This window comes from Kogia breviceps, chromosome 14, assembly GCF_026419965.1.
Source record: "Kogia breviceps isolate mKogBre1 chromosome 14, mKogBre1 haplotype 1, whole genome shotgun sequence".
NCBI lineage: Eukaryota > Metazoa > Chordata > Mammalia > Artiodactyla > Physeteridae > Kogia > Kogia breviceps.
This window is the reverse complement of record NC_081323.1, coordinates 16,658,572-16,676,981: the sequence shown is the minus strand read 5'-3', so window position 1 is coordinate 16,676,981 and position 18,410 is coordinate 16,658,572. Positions and strand designations below refer to the sequence as shown.

Sequence of the window (18,410 nt, the reverse complement as noted above, 5' to 3'; positions counted from 1 at the left end):
GATGGAGGGCCCACTTGGCAAGGAACCCAGCTGGCCTCTCTCCAGCTCATGAGGAACTGAGGCCCTCAATCCAACAGCCATGAGTAACTGAATCCTTCCAACAACCAAGTGAGTGATCTTGGAAGCAGACCCTTCCCCATTCGCGCCGAGTTGACTGCAGCCCCAGCCAGTATCTTGACTGCAGAGATCCAGAGCCAGAGAACCCAGCTGTGTCACTCAGATTCCTGACTCAAGGAAAAGTTGTGAGAAAATAAAGCCACTGAGTTTCGGGGGACAACCTGTTACACGGCAATAGACAACTCACCAAGTTGCCTTCGGATGAGACTGGGATATGTTTCTTTTTCTTCATTTTAGAAAGCTGGTGCTCAACAAACACTGACGGGTGAGAATCATCTGGACCTGTGCACTTAGGGGCCAATTCCAAGATGCTTAAGAAGGAATAGTGACACCAACTTCGAGGCTATACTCACATTTAAGCACATACCTTGACAACGACAAATTTATTTTTAATTAGACAACAAATAAGTTCTCATGCTCAAATGAACTTTAAACCAAAGAGATAAATGGTCATAAAGGCATGCTGTTTAAAATATCTTTTTCTATCCCTAACATTACCGAGAGCCACTGTTTTATTCTCTTCCAGTGTTCAAATAAAACCTCACAATGTGCAGCTCGGGTTCTGATATCTCCACAAAAAGGGATCTGGGCTTCCTTTTTTTTTTTTTTAAAACATCTTTATTAGAGTATAATTGCTTTACTACGGTGTGTCAGTTTCTGCTTCATAACAAGGTGAATCAGTTATACATATACATATGTCCCCATATCTCTTCCCTCTGGGCTCTTTTTAAAAAAAAAAAAATAACTGACTACATGTTTGGAACAGAAAACCTAGGGGTAAGCCTGAAGTTCCTTGTTGTCACAGAAAAATCAGGATGCTCTCAAAGATGTTTGAAAATGGTGGAAAAGGATCTGGTTTAAAGGGGCTCCCAATGACTAACCTGTGATCAATTGAGCAGCAGAAAAGTCATAATTGGGCTTCCCTGGTGGCGCAGAGGTTGAGAATCCGCCTGCCAATGCAGGGGACGCGGGTTCGTGCCCCGGTCCGGGAAGATCCCACATGCCGCGGAGCGGCTGGGCCCATGAGCCATGGCCGCTGAGCCTGCGCATCCGGAGCCTGTGCTCCGCAACGGGAGAGGCCGCGACAGTGAGAGGCCCGCATACCACAAAAAAAAAAAAAAAAAAAAAAAAAGTCATAATTATAATCCATAACAGCAAGTACAGGCCATTCAAAGCCACCCCATTCATGAGGATTAAACTTTAAGCAGGCTTTAAAAAGTTCTCCTTGCTGATATGAGTTCATGAATTCATGCTTGGTTCCAAAGAGACAAATACAGGACCCTTAAAAGATTAATAACCACCCACTATGAATTACAGGAGGATCAAGAGAAATGGGTTTGTCATCTCATGATCAGTTTCAGAACCACTGGGATAAAAGGGAAGTAAAGTTAAGTCTAGGTGATCCGAGAGGAACAGGCTTTCCAGGGTCTTGGGAAACGGGAGCTAGGAACGTGGGAGACAGCACTGCGTCCTCCCCTGGAAGAGGACAAGTGTCATGATGTCCAGAATGTTTGAGGTTAATAAACATCTTAGAGCAGCACATGAACTGCCGGGGGCACTTTCTTCCAGGGCGTTGATGGAAGCCCTCACAAAAGGCAGAAAAACAAGAGCTGTTTCCTCACCCCTGAAAGTTGTTCATCCCGTTAGGAAACTGAGGGGCCAAAAGCATGTTGTATCTGCTCCCAAGCAAGGGGGCTTCCACCCTTCTGTTAAATTTCTACACCCTTGGCTTAATGAGAAAGAAAATGAATGAACGGTCTATTCCCTCCCCACCCCCCTGCATTCCAAAGCCTACCAAAACACTCCAGGCACAAAGCATTTGCATCTTCAATTTTAATAGACATTGACAAATGAGCACTCAAAAAAGCTGTTTCAATAGTCACTACTCAACAGTGAACAAAGCCACCTAATTGCTCAGATCCTTATCAAAACCTGATAGTCTTAAACTTTTTCATTTTTGCCAAACTGATGAGAGGGAAGAAACATTAGCTCATTGATTTAATTCAGTCTAAAGAGCCTACAAGAGGGGTGGAAGGACAAACCAAAAATAACGCCTTGCAAATAATGAATGCAACAAACTATTTTGGAGACCGGTAAGGCACAATTAAGAGCGATGCCTTAGTGGGTGCCTGTTTTGTGCCAGGAACCAAGCTTGACAATTTACAGGAGTTACCTCTGGCTCTTGCAGCACCAGGGCACAGGTGTGCCCCCTTTACAGATGCAGAGATCAAGGTTCAGAACAGTGAAGTAACTTAACCAAGTTCATATCACAAGCCGGGAGCTGGGATTTAGAGAGTCACTCAATCATCACCACCTGCCAGTTTTCAAATCTTTCCATCACTCCAAAATGTTCTCTCATGCCCACTTGCTACAAATACCTGCTCCCATGCCCAGCCCCAGGCAACTACTGTTCTGCCTTCTGTCTCCAGAGATTTGTCTTTTCTGAATATTTCATACAATATGTAATCTTTTGTAACTGGCTTCTTTTGCTTAGTGTAACGTTTTTTGAGGTTCATCCATGCTGTAGCATATTATCAATAGTTCATTCCTTTCTATTGCTAGTACTATTCCACTGGATGGATTCACCAGTTGATGGACATTTGGATTCTTCCCAGCTTTTGGCAACCATGAAGAACACTGCTAGGAACATTCACGTATGTGTCTCTGTGTCGACATATGTTTTCATCTCTGTTGGGTATATTCCTAGAAGTGAAATGGCTGTATCCTATGGCACGTGTACGTTTCACTTTTTAAGGAAACTGCCAAACCACTTACCAAAGTGGCGTCACCATTTTTCATTCCCTCCAGCATCAAATGAAGATTGTAAGCTGAATATTCAAGAAATTGGAAAGACTTTCTATCTATTCCACTTGTGCACCGGTGAATGTGTGTGTCAGATGTACTTCAGCGGCTTGACTAGAGTGTGAAAAAAAATAATAATTGTCTGTAACACTGTAGACTCCTTTCAATTTATTAGTCACCCATCAGTCTGATGGTGGATCTGGTGGGGTTTCTGAGCAGCCCTCACCTGGGTAAATACCTAGGATGTGCCAAGGGAAACAATGCTGACATTTTGAAATAAAACAGGCCAGAGGATCACTGTTTCTCAATGGCTCCTCATCTCTGCCTTTTTGACGCATTAATTCCCACTTTTCACAGTTGACTTCTGGCAGATCCCTTGGGATCTGTACCTCGCGGCCTCACTGCATCCCTCTGTATCTTTTCCAAAACCTGCAACTCTTACCAATAGATCATAAATAAATACGATCGCGGTCATTGCTCCCTCTTCCAGGCAAAGAAGGGTGTCCAGCAAGACCACATCCATTGCGGGATCTCATCAGCCCCTCTGGTCACCCTGTCCCACCTACACACAACACTAGGGCTCCCCTCTGTCCCTCTGGCTGCATCTGATCGCTCTTCATCCACAGAAGACCCACAGCATTCTTCCTCTCCAAACCAATTTGAATCCATTTTATAAGATTTCACAAGACACTCCAACTACTTTCTAATCTCTACATGGTGCTGCCTCCTAGCCCCAGTTCCGTAATGTGCCTGCAAATGCTATGACACCTGTCAGGCATGGTTTGTTTTCAATAATCTCATAGCTTTTTTATTTATTGGACCGCCCCAGCCCTCTATGCGTTTACTTAGTCTTTGCTTATTTGTCAAGTGCACAAAGCATCTTTCCCCTCACGGCCCCAGGGCACCACGCACTTGATTTCTAGGTTAGGTAAAAGATGGCAGTAGAGCAGGAGGAAAAGCCAGGAGGCAAGGAAGACAGTGTGAGGAGGGTGGTAGGAGGGGAGGGAAGACGTAGGTGAACACCGTCCGGTTACAATGTGCGACCACTCTGTTTTCCATCCGTTCTCATTTACAAGGTAAAACATGCTTGGAACTAAACACGACTATCTAAACCTTTGAATGGCCAAATGTATGAGTATCACCTGTTTCACTCCAAATCTCTTTCTAAAAGTGGCTGCAGAGAATCAAGCCTCCTTAAAGAAGAAAAAGAGAAACGCTAAAAATCATCACCAAAACCCAGCCATCTAATTTTCAATTCATCACTGAGCTTAACGTCAGTGCCCCCTCGGCCTGTGTACATGCATCAATGCCAGGGCAAGTATGAGAAAAGGCTCCCCTTCAGGACAAAGTAGTACAATGCGCTCACTCTTCGTGCATCATCTTATCTAGTCTTTACAAAATCCAGTGAGGCGGCTATCATCGTTCTCACCTGACAAATGAGAAGCTGGAGATTAGAGAAGTAAATGACTTGCCCAGGCTGACACAGCTGGAAAGAGGCAGGGGCGGTATTCAAACTGAGGACTTCAGACTCCAAAGCTCATACTCTTTCTTGCTCAATCAGGCTGCCTCCCGAGTTAAACTCCCCCATCCCCCACTACAGGTGCCATGAGACTCTACCATCTCTTCCTCATCATCAATAACTGTGTATCAAGGACCCACTGCCTACGTGGCCTTGCTCTTGTTTCCACAGCAACACGCTGCCAGAGAGTCATGGGAGTATCCCGTGCTCAAAAAAATAATGATGTAATGTCCTGTGATTGTGGCTCTGAAAGGTGACAGTTACACTACTACAGAGGATGCCGTCTCAGCTGGCAGCCTGGAGCCTGCAGGAGCTAAGCAAGAAGAAAAGGAGAGGAGGAAGGCAGTGGGTTATAACCCAAGACGGTGGTCTGGTTTCACTATGAACATGTTTGCGATTGTTGCTGAAACAGAATCCTAGCCAGATTTGCACATTAATGGTTCTTTTATTAGGAAACAAATCAAGCAATCCAGGAGAGAAAGTAAAATGTGACTGTACTGCTAACAGTTCCCCAGAGGTATGTGGCAATGATTATCGAGTTAAATGACTACATCACTAACAATTGCGACGGCAAGTCAGTCCCTCTCAGATCCATTTTTGCTCTCAATGTACGGATGCTGAAACCCAGCAGTAAATAAACGAATTATCCCCTTATCCATTTGTTTAACTGTTTCCTTCTTTCCTCATCCCAAATCATGTTTTTGCCACACTTTTCAGAGGCTGATTTTAAATGTGTTGGGGGTTTTTTTTTGCCATCATTGCTTACAAAAATAATCCTGGCTCATGAAACACATCTCACAAGAAGGAAGAAGGAAATTGCCTTTTGATGACAAGCTTTCACCACTGACTTTTGGACACTGTGACCCACACATTACAGCAAAATATATTACCCCAACTGTGTACTGGATGTAAGCTTACAAACTGAAATTGCTTTCGAACTGAGAATTTTCAGATTAAAAGAATATGGAGAACACACCACTGAGTTTTTAAACGTATTATTTACCCAAACTTGCCAAAAGTTTTAAATCAGATTCTTTCAAAGAAATCAAACTACAGTCATATTTAGATTTGGGTTAACGTCTGCATTTATAAATAAAGTAAGAAGATAAGTCCAGTTTTTAAAGTCAGCATTTGCAGCATTCCTGCATCTACAAGTGCAGATGTTAGAAACCTGGAAAAAATAATTAACTTAAGTCTTCTAGTTAGCATTAAACCAGAAAGGAGAGAATAGATACATACAGAAAATCCCCATTTTTACAAATGAGTGAGGCTTAGAATGCATCATATCTCCAACACAAGTTAATCTCCCCCCCCCCCTCGTTTAAGAAGCCCCTGGAACAAACGCAGCCACTTGCTAAGAATACACTAGAGTAGGTTTGCAGAAGCCACTCAGCAGCTCAGGTCGAATCAAAAGAAACATGGTGCCTTAAATTTCCTCCCAAACTGTACTCCAGGATTGCTTCTCCTTCCCCTGTGTTCCGAAGGGCAAACAAAGAAGAGGTGCTTGCTCCTCACACTTCTCTAAATGTTTTAACAAAAGGCTGCTGAATAAACACATTACTCACTTAAAAATTGAAAAGAAGTTCTATTCCGGAGATAAAAGCAACTAGATTTGCATTTTAACAGTTGTGGGCGAGCGCCACCTGGCGGGAGCATCCGGAGCCGGCTTGCTTTTAGCATCGGGCAGCTTCCCAAGCCCGTACGGTTTTACCGCACGCCACCCAAGAACGCTGAGACCCGTGGAGGAATATTTTTGACACTGGTTCTTGCCGCGGAAACCTGAGTAATATTCATGGGTGGCAGGCCTGGCAGGCCTTGGAGGATAGTAAAAATTTAAGTCACAAATGATGCCTGGTCCCCAGGACTGCCCCCAAACATCCTCCTCCTTCCCTGCCCTAGCACACCTAACACAGACCCCAAACGAGGAAAACAGGAATTGTGCACCATCTTCAGAATGTGTGGCTGTCCCTCTTCTCTTACTTGCTAAACCAACCTATCAGATTCACACACCTCAAAAGAAGTGTCCTAGTCGCCTAACTTCCCAGCCACGAAACAAGTTGTTCCTTCGCAGAAGTCCCATATTCAGTTCCCGTTTTGGAGCAAGGAAGACTCCAGTGCATTTCCAGTGGAATGTCACTCCAGCGGCTATTAACCTCAGAAGCAGCCTGTTTAAAGAGGTTACACTCCCCCACAGTTTTTCTCTTTCTTCCCTTCTCTTTCTTTCAGCGTGATAATAGATGGGCACAGCTGTTACTCATCAATCCAAAACGAATCTCTTCCTAAGTCCCACTAGCTCATCTCAGCCTGCCCCTGTGATCCCAGCAATCTCCCCTCAGCGTGGTCACACCTGAGCTAATTGGAAACTGCAAGGTGATTCTGAACTTGGAAGCATACCTGCTCCCCTTTCTCCCTTCTCTCCTTCCCCCACCGCCTACTCTTTGGGGGCTCAGGAGTGGAAGCTGCCTCCCGTGGGCCTTGGGGATGTGTAAGATCCCGGATCCTGGTGGCCTCCTGTGCATGCCAATTTGCCATAAGTAGCATGCCAGGGCAAACGCCCCCCCCCACACACACACACACAGGGGGAACTACCTCTGCTCGCCTCCTTCCCATGGTCAAATCCAAATACGAGTCCCCCAAACTTTTCTGGAGCAGATACGCTCACAGGTCAAAGCCCCTCCACCTGAAGCGCCTTAACAGGGGCGCCCGTTTGCTTCGGATAAGGACCACGGGGCAGGACGGAGGGATCGCCGTCTCGATCGTTAACACCAACACCTCCACGGCGCCTTCAGCGGCGTAAGGACAAGCTCAGGGAAGCAGCGTGGTTAGAGCAAGTCTGGGGCCGCCTGTCTCTCCCGTGAGACAAGAAAAGCCACCGCCCTGGCGCCTCGGCCTGCTGGCGACCGGTCCTCCCCACGAAAAGCGCGCGCTGCCCAGGAGGCTGCCGGGGAGAGGACGCTCCACCCCGGGCGTCGATGCCGCTTCCCGTCTCGCCGCCCCAAACACTCAAATGACAGATTCCGACAAGTGGGAGGCGGCAAGCGGAAATATTCGCCACAACCGCGGAAAGTTACTCGAGGCCGGGGGGGTCCGCAGGAAAGTAAAGCGGAACACTTCGCCGAACGCGGCCGGCCGAGGGACGCCGGGGGCCGGGCACGCTGGCCCGGGCGCGCCTGGACACGGCTGCCCGCGGCTGCAGTCGGGGACCCGAGCTCCGGCCAGCCGGCCCCCGCATACCCCGCGAGTCTGCACAACTTTCTCTTCCCGGGGCCCGGCGGCAGGCGCCCGGACGCGCCGGGGAGGGAGAAGGGGCCGGGGGCGCACTCACCTGCGGCGCTCTGCGCCCGGGCGCCGGGCAGCGGCGGTAGCTGCAGCCGCAGGAGCAGGCTGAGGACGAGCGCGGCGAGGCTCGCCATCCGGGCGGCGGGGGCTCAGCCCCTTCCCGCGGGGGCCGGGGCCGGGGCCGGGACTGGGGCGGGCGCGGGGCGGCCCCGCATCGTCGGCGCGGCCGCAGGCGGTGCGCGCCGCTGGGCTCGCGGAGCCGGCGCCGCTGCGCTCGAAGCCGCGGCGCAGCGCGAAATGAGGCGGGAGGCTGGGCGGGGGCGGGATGCGGGGCGGGGGGCGGTGTCCCCGGAGTCCTAACGCCGCCGCCGCCGCCGCCGCCCACCCGCCCGACGCTCCGCCTCGGCCGCGCACACACCCTCGCGCGCACGCCCGCGCCTCGCACACGCCCGCGCCTGGCCCACGCGGGCACCCAGCGCTCCCTCGCCGGGCCGGGCGGCTCGGGGCAGCTGGCTCGTACAGCCACGCGCCCCGCGGGGTCCTCGCCCCTTCCCCACGGGCCGCGCCGCCGCGCACCATCTGCCCGGCTGCAGGTATAGGGGGCGGTGGGGGGAGGAGGGAGAGAGAGAGAAGCCGTGGGAGAACAGGTGAGTGGGGGAACGGATGCGAGAGGAGGGAAGGAGGGGCCGTCTCGACTCGGGAGGGGGGACCAGGTGAATGGGGGGAAGGGAGAGGTATCTCCCCTCAACTGTAGCAGGTGTCCGCTGGTGAGGGTCTCGGGCACGCCCTGCGATGAGTAGTTCATGTAAGAGTCGTCACCCCACCTCCAGCACGCGCGCGCGCGCGCGCGCGCGCACACACACACACACACACACACACACACACACACACACTCTTCTGGGTGCATCTATGACCGCGCCGCAATTCCCACCCCCACCCCCCCACCCCCACCCCGGCATCAGCCTCACAGGCACCCCTCTCATTCACCCACATCTCTCCCTTGTCACCACCCCACACGGGAGGGGGTGAAGACTGGGCATGAGGCATCCCAGTCTCTCTTGCTGCCTTCCCCCTTCCCCTTCTCCGGAGACAGATCCCTGTAGCTTTTTCCTTTTTCTTCCCGGTCTGAACAAAGACCTGGTTGAGGCTGAAAGCCTAAAACCACAGATCAGAGTCCGAGCTGTCCTTTGCAGCCCACAGGCTGGGACTCTGCTCTCCTGGGAGCAGGGGCTCTCATGGAAGAGACCAGGTGCCACTTGGTCCTGGCTGGGGGCCTGGGCTGTAAAAGCCAGGGGCGGGGCCTCTGGGCAAAGCTCAAGGGGGTCACACTCTGTGAACCTGGCCAAAGCCCTCCTTCTGTTTCAGCAAGCCCCAGCCCCCCACCCCAGCCCCATTCTCATCCTTGTTGGGACTCCAAGGATTGGACTGGACAGACTGTTGGGGAGAAATATGAAAGCCGGGCATGGCTAGGGTTTCCAAAACTGGGGAGCCTGGGGCTCTGGATTGAGTTACCCTGGCAGAGAACACAGAGTCTCCCTCTTCTGCCCCCCAGTTTCCACTAGATGGAGTGGAACGGTCGCCTTGAATAGAGACCACTAACTGCCTCCATGCTACACTTGTAATCCCAGGCTAATTCTTCCAACTCTTGTCTAGCTGCCCCCCCACCTTCACAGGCGAAGGGCTTGGGCTAGCCTAGGTCTGCTTCCCAGACCCCTGCCCGGGGAGCGTGGGATTCTGCAAGTCTGGGGAGAGGCCTGGGAGTGGGACCTATTACCAGCTGCCTCAGAGCTTGTTAATAATTCTGCAAATACCTACAGGGCACTTAACCATGTGCCCTGCTCGGCTTCTTCATCCGTCACCCGAGGCCTGTCTCAGGCAGGGGAGGTATTAGGGAGGCCTGACCCAGGCCCATGACCTGTGACTCTGGGCATGGCTGATCCCAGGGCCTGACCCAGGGGAGCAGGAGGTTTCTAAGCCACTAAGGAGCTTCTAACTTGTCCTGGTTCCCTTTGGCTCCTCATCATGCCCTGTCTCACACTTTCTGGAAAAGTATAAAATAGCAGTTCTCATAGAGTCCTCAGAGCACAAGCCCTCCCACACCCACACTCTAGAGATGCTATATCACTGCCTTAAAAAATCCCACTGAATGAGGTTCACGTGGCCCCAGGAAAAAGCTCTGTTCGCAAGGTAACCAAGCTGGTGGAGCAGGACCAGTGCCTGCCCTCAACACCAGCCTGTGCCTGCCCAGGCCGAGCCATGGCCCTCTGTGCTTTCCCAGCCGCCCTCCACCTGGAAACTGACCCCTCTGTTCCTTCAGGAGCCTAACCTGCTGCCCAGTAGGACTCTGACTCCGGTCATAGCACCGTGCTTTTGCACCTGCCGTTCCCTCTGCCTGGAAGGCCCTTCCCTGCATCATCTCCCCAGTTAGCCCATGCTGGTCCTTAAGGCTTCTCTGTGAAACTTTGGCAGAGAGGCACTTCCTGCACTGTGCCTGTTGCCAAGGCCCCCTGGGACAGCTGCTGTAGGGATGCTTTTCACACTGGGGGGAATGTGGTTTGTCCCCTGGGTCTTTTCTACAAGCCTGAGTTCTCAAAGGGCACCTGGACACTTAACACAGGGCTGCTGGGTGATGGGAGGCTGATGGGGGAGGGGGAGGGGGAGGGCTGGCTCAGGGCCACAGATGCCTGGCTTCTCAAGGGAGGGGCTTCATGGAGAGTGACAGCATCATCTCCCACCCTCCTTCACTGGGACTTCAGTGCTGATTAGAAAGGAGGGGCTGCTTTCCCACCTGCCCCCCATCAGCCTGGGGAGCTGGGGGAACTTGACCACATGTTCACTCCTGGCTCAGGGCTGGGTTCGGTGTCAGTGCTGAAGCAAGGAAGCCAGGGCCTCGGGTGGGGTTTGTGATGGCCGGAAAGGCCCCCAGCCCCTTTCAATTCCACTCAAGAAGGTAGCTCCTTATCCTTGGGATGACTCTGCCCTTAACCCCGTGGGACTTTTGGGAAGACCTCTCTCAGCCTCAGTGTCCCTGTCTGCACAGCGGCTTCCCTTTCGGCTCTGGTGGGGGCCAAGACAGGAGTGTTCAGACACTTTAGCTGCAGATCACTTAATCTGAGCACAGTTTGAGGGGAAGCCTGAAACATGGGCATTCTTTCAACAAGTGAGCTGGCTGGCTGCCATGTGCCAGGGATGGCAGGGCTGTGGGTTTGCAGCTTGAACAGCAGACTTGGTCTTTGCCTTCATGGAGCTTACAGTCTCGTGGGAAAGACTGGACAAAAAGAAGGGAGGTAAAGATCCCAGTGGTGATCTCCCATCTCCCCAGCCCCTCCCCTGCTCCCAGTGATGACAGTTCTCCAGTGGGGGGCAAAGGACCAGGGGAAGACAGCTTGGGCCAAGATGCTTCACTTACCCCTGGGGAAAGCCCAGTGATATAGCTACTGTTTTATCCCCGTCTTATACACAAGGAAACTGAGGCTCAAAGAGGCAGCACCCTGTGTAGGGAGGCAGCCGAGGAGTGGCCCTCCACTGGAGCCTTCTCTCTCCTTGCTCTTGTGCAGGGCACCTTTAGCCGTTTAAATATAAAATTTAGAAATGCAGTCTTTAGTCGTACCAACCGCACTTCAAGTGCTCAGGAGCTACACATGGTTAGTGGCTGTCATATTGGACAGTACAGATATAGACCATTTCCATTAACACAGAAAATTCTATTAGCACTGCTCAAACTACAGCCTATGGGCCAAATCTGGCCCACTGCCTGTTTTTTTAAATAAAGTTTTATTGGAACACAGCCATGCTTATTCATCTGTGTACTGCCTATGGCTACTTTTGCAGAAAGTTCTATTAGACAGTGCTGCTCTCAAGCAGGGGTCAGAAAACTACTGTAATAGGGAAGAACCTTTGTATTCTATTACAAGTTAATCACTAAAGGGATGTTGCCTATAAGCTTAAATTATACATAATGGCCCATCTCTGGGAATCCTGCCTTCCAGGTAATGAGCATTAAGCTGAAATACCTTTGCTTAGCTCACAGGAGACATCCTGAGTAGGTCCACCTGTGAATGGCTGAAGGAAGGAAGACAACACATGCCTTCCTTCCCCCCAGTCTGACCAGAACCAGGAAATATCTATTTTACCCCCTCCCCTTTTAGTATGAAAGAAGCCTGAATTCTAACTGGGGTAAGATGGTTCCTTGGGACACTAGTCCACCATCTTCTCAGTCTGCTGGCTTTCTGGATAAAGTCGCTATTCCTTGCCCAACCACTCGTCTCTTCATTTATTGACCTGTCCTGCAACAAGCAGTACGAGCTTGGGCTCAGTAACACCACCACCTGAAAAGGGTTCCTTCCTAAAGTCCTGCTTTTGGATGCAGTAATATTATTGGATAATGCATGTTTTTATAGAACAAAATGGTTGGGTCATGAGGTTACACTTGAAAAATACTTAGGGTTTTTAAGTTGCATTTGAGTTATTTATATTTGCATGTCTTGACAGAAAGCGTATGGGCACTTCCTAGAACAGTCCCTGACCTAGGTCCTCTGCCTACCTCTTGTCTGTAGAAAAACTGTAGCCTCCTAGGCTTCCCTGAGTTCCAAAGAGTACATTTAATCAGAGAAGTGAGAAAATGCAGAAAGAACGCAAAACAGTCAAGCAGGACAAAATAATAATAGTTTAGCCATTAAACAAAGACAAGGATTTTTAGTTCTTCCTCAAGGTCTAGAGATAATATTCTGAGCCGTATCCTCTGAGCTGTTTTACAGATACTGAAACCTCCACCAGGTGGAAGAAGTTAACTGTATGCTGCCCACCAGCCTGCAGACCCCAGACCAGTTGGAACCAGAAGGCTGGTGATGTTGCCTCCTGATTACCTCACCACCAGCCAATCAGAAGAATGTCCATGAGCTTATCACACATCCCACAACCCCCCTCCCTTACCCTGTCTTTAAAAATCTTTCCCTGGGGCTTCCCTGGTGGCGCAGTGGTTGAGAATCCGCCTGCCAATGCAGGAGACTGGTCCGGGAAGATCCCACATGCCGCGGAGCAACTAAGCCCGTGAGCCATGGCCGCTGAGCCTGTGCGTCCGGAGCCTGTGCTCCGCAACGGGAGAGGCCACAACAGTGAGAGGCCCGCATACCGCAAAAAAAAAAAAAAAAAAAAAAAAATCTTTCCCTGAAAGCCTTCAGGGAGTTCAGGTGTTTAAAGCACTAGCTGCCCTGGACTCCTTGCTTTGTGCCCTGCAATAAATGCTGCACTTTCCTTCACCAGAACCCGGTGTAAGTAGATTGGCTTTACCGCACACAGGCAAGCGGACTTGACTTTGGTTCGGTAACAAAAGCACCAATGCATATTAATATATCTGCCATAAAAACATGATTCAAATAAGCCAGAATCCGGCCTGCCTCTCGTTTTTATAAATAAAGTTTTACTGAAACACAGTCTTGTGTATTTGTTTACATATTGCCTGTGGCTGCTTTCTGCATTACAGAGGCAGAATTGAGTAACTGTGACAGAGATCATCTGGCCTGTACCACTGAAAATATTTACTGTCCTTGCCCTCTACGGAAAAAGTTTGCCGGCCCCTTCTCCGGAGATAGTGTTACATCACAATCTGACAATCACTGGTCAAAAACTGGTTCTCAAAGTGTGTTCCCTGGACCAGTGGCACCAGCGTCACCTGGGAACGTGTTGGGAATGCAAATTCTCAGGCCCTACCCTAGACCTACTGAATCAGAAATGCTGGAGTTGAGCCCCAAGAATGTGTGTCTTAAGCAGGTGATTCTGATGCATGCTCAAGTTGAAAAACCACAGATCTAAAACACGCATGGAGGAAATGCCAGTAAATGAGTAGCACAAAAAGGTGTTAATGGGCTCCCATGGGAACAGAAGAGTTTGGAAAGATGTCAGGAGAGTGATAGCCCATCCACTGCCTGGTCCCTCTGCGGCAAAGCCTTTGACAGCCCTTGGATGAGGCCATGCCAGCCGCGAGAAGACCTCTCACCAGCCGCCTGTGCCAATGCCCAGGCCTCAGTGCCTGGCAGCCCCACCCTCCCACAGAGCTGTCAGCACGTTTGGAGCTGTCTCCACGCATAAATTCATGGACCAGCTGTCTCTTTTAAGCTGGTTGCAAGATGATACCATTAATAGATGTCAGACACATTGGCAATGATCTCTTCATTAATAATTTCCTCCTTTCTGAGAAAAAAAAATTAGTAACAAGCAATCATCAATAATTCAAAAAATACAAGTTAACCTTTCTATTAGCAGAATGGCTCTACACATACCACGGACTCTTTCAGAGCCAGTAGCTCTGGCTTGAATAATGTTTTTACAGCAGGAATATTAATATGCATTAATGCTGTCTGTCAAAGTATGCAAATATAAATAAGTCAAATGCAACTTAGAAACCATATGTATTTTTCGAGCGTAAGCTGATGATCTAACCATTTTGTTCTATTAAAACATGCGGGGGGCTTCCCTGGTGGTGCAGTGGTTGAGAATCCGCCTGCTAATGCAGGGGACACGGGTTCGAGCCCTGGTCTGGGAAGATCCCACATGCCACGGAGCAACTAGGCCCGTGAGCCACAACTACTGAGCCTGCGCGTCTGGAGCCTGTGCTCTGCAACAAGAGAGGCTGCGATAGTGAGAGGCCCGCGCACCGCGATGAAGAGTGGCCCCCGCTTGCCACAACTAGAGAAAGCCCTTGCACAGAAACGAAGACCCAACACAGCCAAAAATAAATTTAAAAAAAAATAATAAAAATATACTGTACTATCAATACGTAACACACCACAAATTCTATCCTTTAAAAAAATGCATTATCCAATGATATTGCTGCATCCAAAAGCAAAACTTTACAAAGGAATCACTTTCAATTTGAGGCCTTTGTGGTTAGAAAGATTTCTCTTGCACTGAACCAGCGCTGCCACCCTGTCAGAGTTGGCTTCTCTTTCTGGGGGTGGACAGAAAGCCTGGACACACTTCCAAGTGACTTTCGTCTGGATGTTGGTGTGCTCTAGGTAAGCCTCCTCCATCCCTTACATCCTTCCTGGGCCTCTTCTTATGTAATTTTCAGGACCCTCCCCCCAACATCTGTTTCCTCTTCTATAGGACATGCTCTATTTTGGTAACACTCCTCTAGTTTGGGATTAACAGAAACACATTACTATATATAAAGTATATATATATATATATATATATATATATACACACTATATATAAATAAATATATTTAACAAGGACCCTGTATAGCACAGGGAACTCTACTCAATATTCTGTAATAGGAGAAAAGGGAACACTCTTGCACTGCTGGTGGGAATGTAAATTGATACAGCCACTATGGAGAACAGTATGGAGGTTCCTTAAAAAACTACAAATAGAACTACCATACGACCCAGCAATCCCACTACTGGGCATATACCCTGAGAAAACCATAATTCAAAAAGAGTCATGTACCAAAATGTCCATTGCAGCTCTATTTACAATAGCCAGGACATGGAAGCAACCTAAGTGTCCATCAACAGATGAATGGATAAAGAAGATGTGGCACATATATACAATGGAATATTACTCAGCCATAAAGAGAAACAAAATTGAGTTATTTGTAGTGAGGTGGATGGACCTGGAGTCTGTCATACAGAGTGAAGTAAGTCAGAAGGAGGAAAACAAATACCGTATGCTAACACATATATATGGAATCTAAGAAAAAAAAATGTCATGAAGAGATTAGTGATAGGACGGGAATAAAACACTGACCTACTAGAGCATGGACCTGAGGATATGGGGAAGGGAAAGGGGAAGATGTGACGAAGTGAGAGAGTGGCAGGGACATATATGTACACTACCAAATGTAAATTAGATAGCTAGTGGGAAGCAGCCACATAGCACAGGGAGATCAGCTTGGTGCTTTGTGACCACCTAGAGGGGTGGGATAGGGAGGGTGGGAGGGAGGGTGACGCAAGAGGGAAGAGATATGGGTACATATGTATATGTATAACTGATTCACTTTGTTGTAAAGGAGAAACTAACACACTATTGTAAAACAGTTATACTCCAATAAAGATGTTAAAAAAAATAAATCAAAATAAATAAATAAATAAAAATTTAAAAATACATTCTGTAATAACCTATATGGGAAAAGAATCTGAAAAAGAAAGGATATATGTATATGTATAACTGATTCACTTTGCTGTACACGTGAAACTAACACAACATTGTAAATCAACTGTACTCCAATATAAAATAAAATTTTATTTTAAAACCACCCCTCTTCCAGGTGAAGCCTTGCACCTGCCCACATTCCTTACACCTCCATTTACCACCCAGGTGACTGTGAAACCGTCACTCTCCCTCTGCAGACCTATCTCCCCATTGGGGTAACTGTTCCCACCATTGAACTGAGTAAGAACCAAGTGATTTAATGGATGTAAGAACGCCTAAAACAGGGCCTGGCCCACTCAAGAGATCACTTCTTTTCCTTCCTTTGCTACTTCCAAGTCTTAGATTCACATACCACCCCAGCCTTGACGCCACGCCAATTATCATAGACACCTGGATGCCAACACAGCACCAGCTGCTTCATCCTTGGGCCAAACCACCAGCACATGGTCCAGACCATTGGCAGGTCGACCACAGTGCGTGGGATGCTGGGATGGCATCTCGCTTAGGCTAAGTGGGTTCTGCCAGACAGCTGTTTCTTTTCATTAAAACACACACACAAAACTAAGTGATGTCTTCCAAGCACCCACCAGGGATGTTTGTGTCTCTAACGTGTGACCAGCCCCATGCTGAGCAGTGGGGATGCCAAGGTAAGGTGACCCCATCCTCAAAAGCCCAGAGTCAGCCCACGCTGAGAGGTCACACCAGCACACCAGTGGCAGATGGTGTCAGGGTCATAGACATAAATAATGGATGTCAAACATGATCGAGACATGGCCCCAGCCTTTCCTTCTTGCTTCCAGCAAAGTGGTTCTCTGATGAAGCAGGACAAAAGCCACTGTTTCCGTGGAGGCCTGGGGCCCCTGGAGTTGGGCACGGGTGTTTCAGAGCACTGGGGTTCCCCAGGACTCTCAGCCCCTCTCCTCGTCCCTGACAGTAGACTCGGATTCAGGAGGGTCCCAGGTAGGGATGGACGCACCTGTTTGAGGTGGGCTGAACCTGTTGCTTCTCCGCATCCCCCTGCAGTGAGCTGAGCTCAAACTTCAGCTCCGTTCCGCCTCCCATCTCATTCCTCCCACACGCGCCCCACGCACAGCAGCCAGAGCGGATGATGGAGAAGACCATCAGCACTCAGTCCCGTCACTCGCCAGCTTCAGGCCCTTCACGGATGCCCCTCTGCCCTCAGAATAAAGTCCAGATCCTTAACATGGCCAACGAGCCCCTCACAGGCTAAGCCCAGCCTGCCTTTCTCAGCCTGTCCCCTCCCTGATTCACCTTAAACTCCCCCACACCGGGTCCTCACCAGGTAAAGAAGGAAAGAAGGGGCATTTGGGTGGCAGGAACTGCTAGGCAAACACTCAGGAAGAGTCTGCAAGTTCAAATAGGCTGGGACATGCCAAAAAGGTTGAGCTCCTCGGTGCAGTGGCTCCCTCTGTCCCCTGACTTCATTTACACACACTCTTTACTCCAAGCCACACTGAGTGACTCTCCGTTGCCTCCTCTCTCTGCAATGCCAAATTCAAAATCCTTCCCCATCCTTACCTAGGCATCCAAATCCTCAACACTCAGCTTTGGGCAGGATCCAAGGGCTGGACTGTAGTGGACGAGATGAAGAAGAATCTATTAGTTCCATTCCCACTTTACCATCTGCAGAACTGCCTTCTCCATGAGGGTGGCAGCCTCTGAAGAGTCCAGGACTATGTCCACACCCTCGTACCCTCAACGCCAAGCCTCCGGATGGATACAGCAAGCACTCAATATATGTTGGTGAAGCCTACAGCCGAATTTGCCTACCGGAGCCAAACAGGAGCTCAGGATGAGTTGTCTTCAAACAGGAGGTTCAGTGCCCCATCATCTGTCAAGATCTGTGGGAAAGCCAACTCATCAGAAAGGAGCCAGAGCATGGCTCTCAGGTGCTCAGAGTGAAATGTGTCAGGGTGACATTTCCCAACTGTCCCTGATCCTGGGATCCACCAGGATCTCTCGTTAATAACTCAGAATCCTCACGCACCCCAGAACTGATGAACCCAAAATTCAGAGCCTGGAAATGTTCCCTTTTTATCAGACTGTGCACAGGGGAGTCTCATAGAAGGTCCTACCAGAGTAACCCTGTCCAGGCAGCCACAACTATACTGTAGTCAGACTGCTGGCAGCACCTGGCCCAGGCTCAGAGCAGAAACAGGCCTGTCCCTGTCCGAGAGGAACCAGAAGAGGAGCACTGGAGGCTTTAGAGGCCTATCTGCCCATAGTGTGAAGTCTCCTCCAGTTGGGGCCCAACTCCCAGGGATAATAGACACTGGACCTTTGAGGAAAAAAGTGGGACCGAGAAGTCTGAAACAGAAATGATATAGAAATAATGCCTCTTTTTTTTTTTTTTTAAATCAAACCATTTTATTGAGGGGCTTCAGGGGAGGGTCAAAGGGCTGGTGGACAATGAAATCTGACGTCCTTGGCCTGGCCACGATCTCTCCAGCTTCACAGTGGCTAAAAGCAAATGCCTCATTTAAAATTTAAAAGAAATTTTAAAAACTTCCTTCAGACC

The 18,410-nt window shown here is 49.4% G+C and overlaps 1 protein-coding gene across 26 annotated transcripts in view; it reads right to left on the bottom strand.

Moving 5' to 3' along the window:
* The window catches only part of PTPRT (protein tyrosine phosphatase receptor type T), a 1,303,183-nt gene that overhangs the window by 1,062,535 nt on the left and 222,238 nt on the right, over window positions 1-18,410 (bottom strand). For 22 of the 26 annotated variants that reach the window (XM_067013218.1, XM_067013225.1, XM_067013219.1 and 19 more), the window contains exon 1: window positions 7,764-7,887. The exons of 3 other annotated variants lie outside the window; for them this stretch is intronic. In XM_067013218.1, the coding sequence (XP_066869319.1) occupies window positions 7,764-7,851 (88 nt within the window). In that variant the 5' untranslated portion in view covers window positions 7,852-7,887. Of the gene's footprint in view, window positions 1-7,763; window positions 7,940-18,410 lie in introns of those variants that run through there. One more of the 26 variants, XM_067013236.1, reaches the window with a different exon arrangement.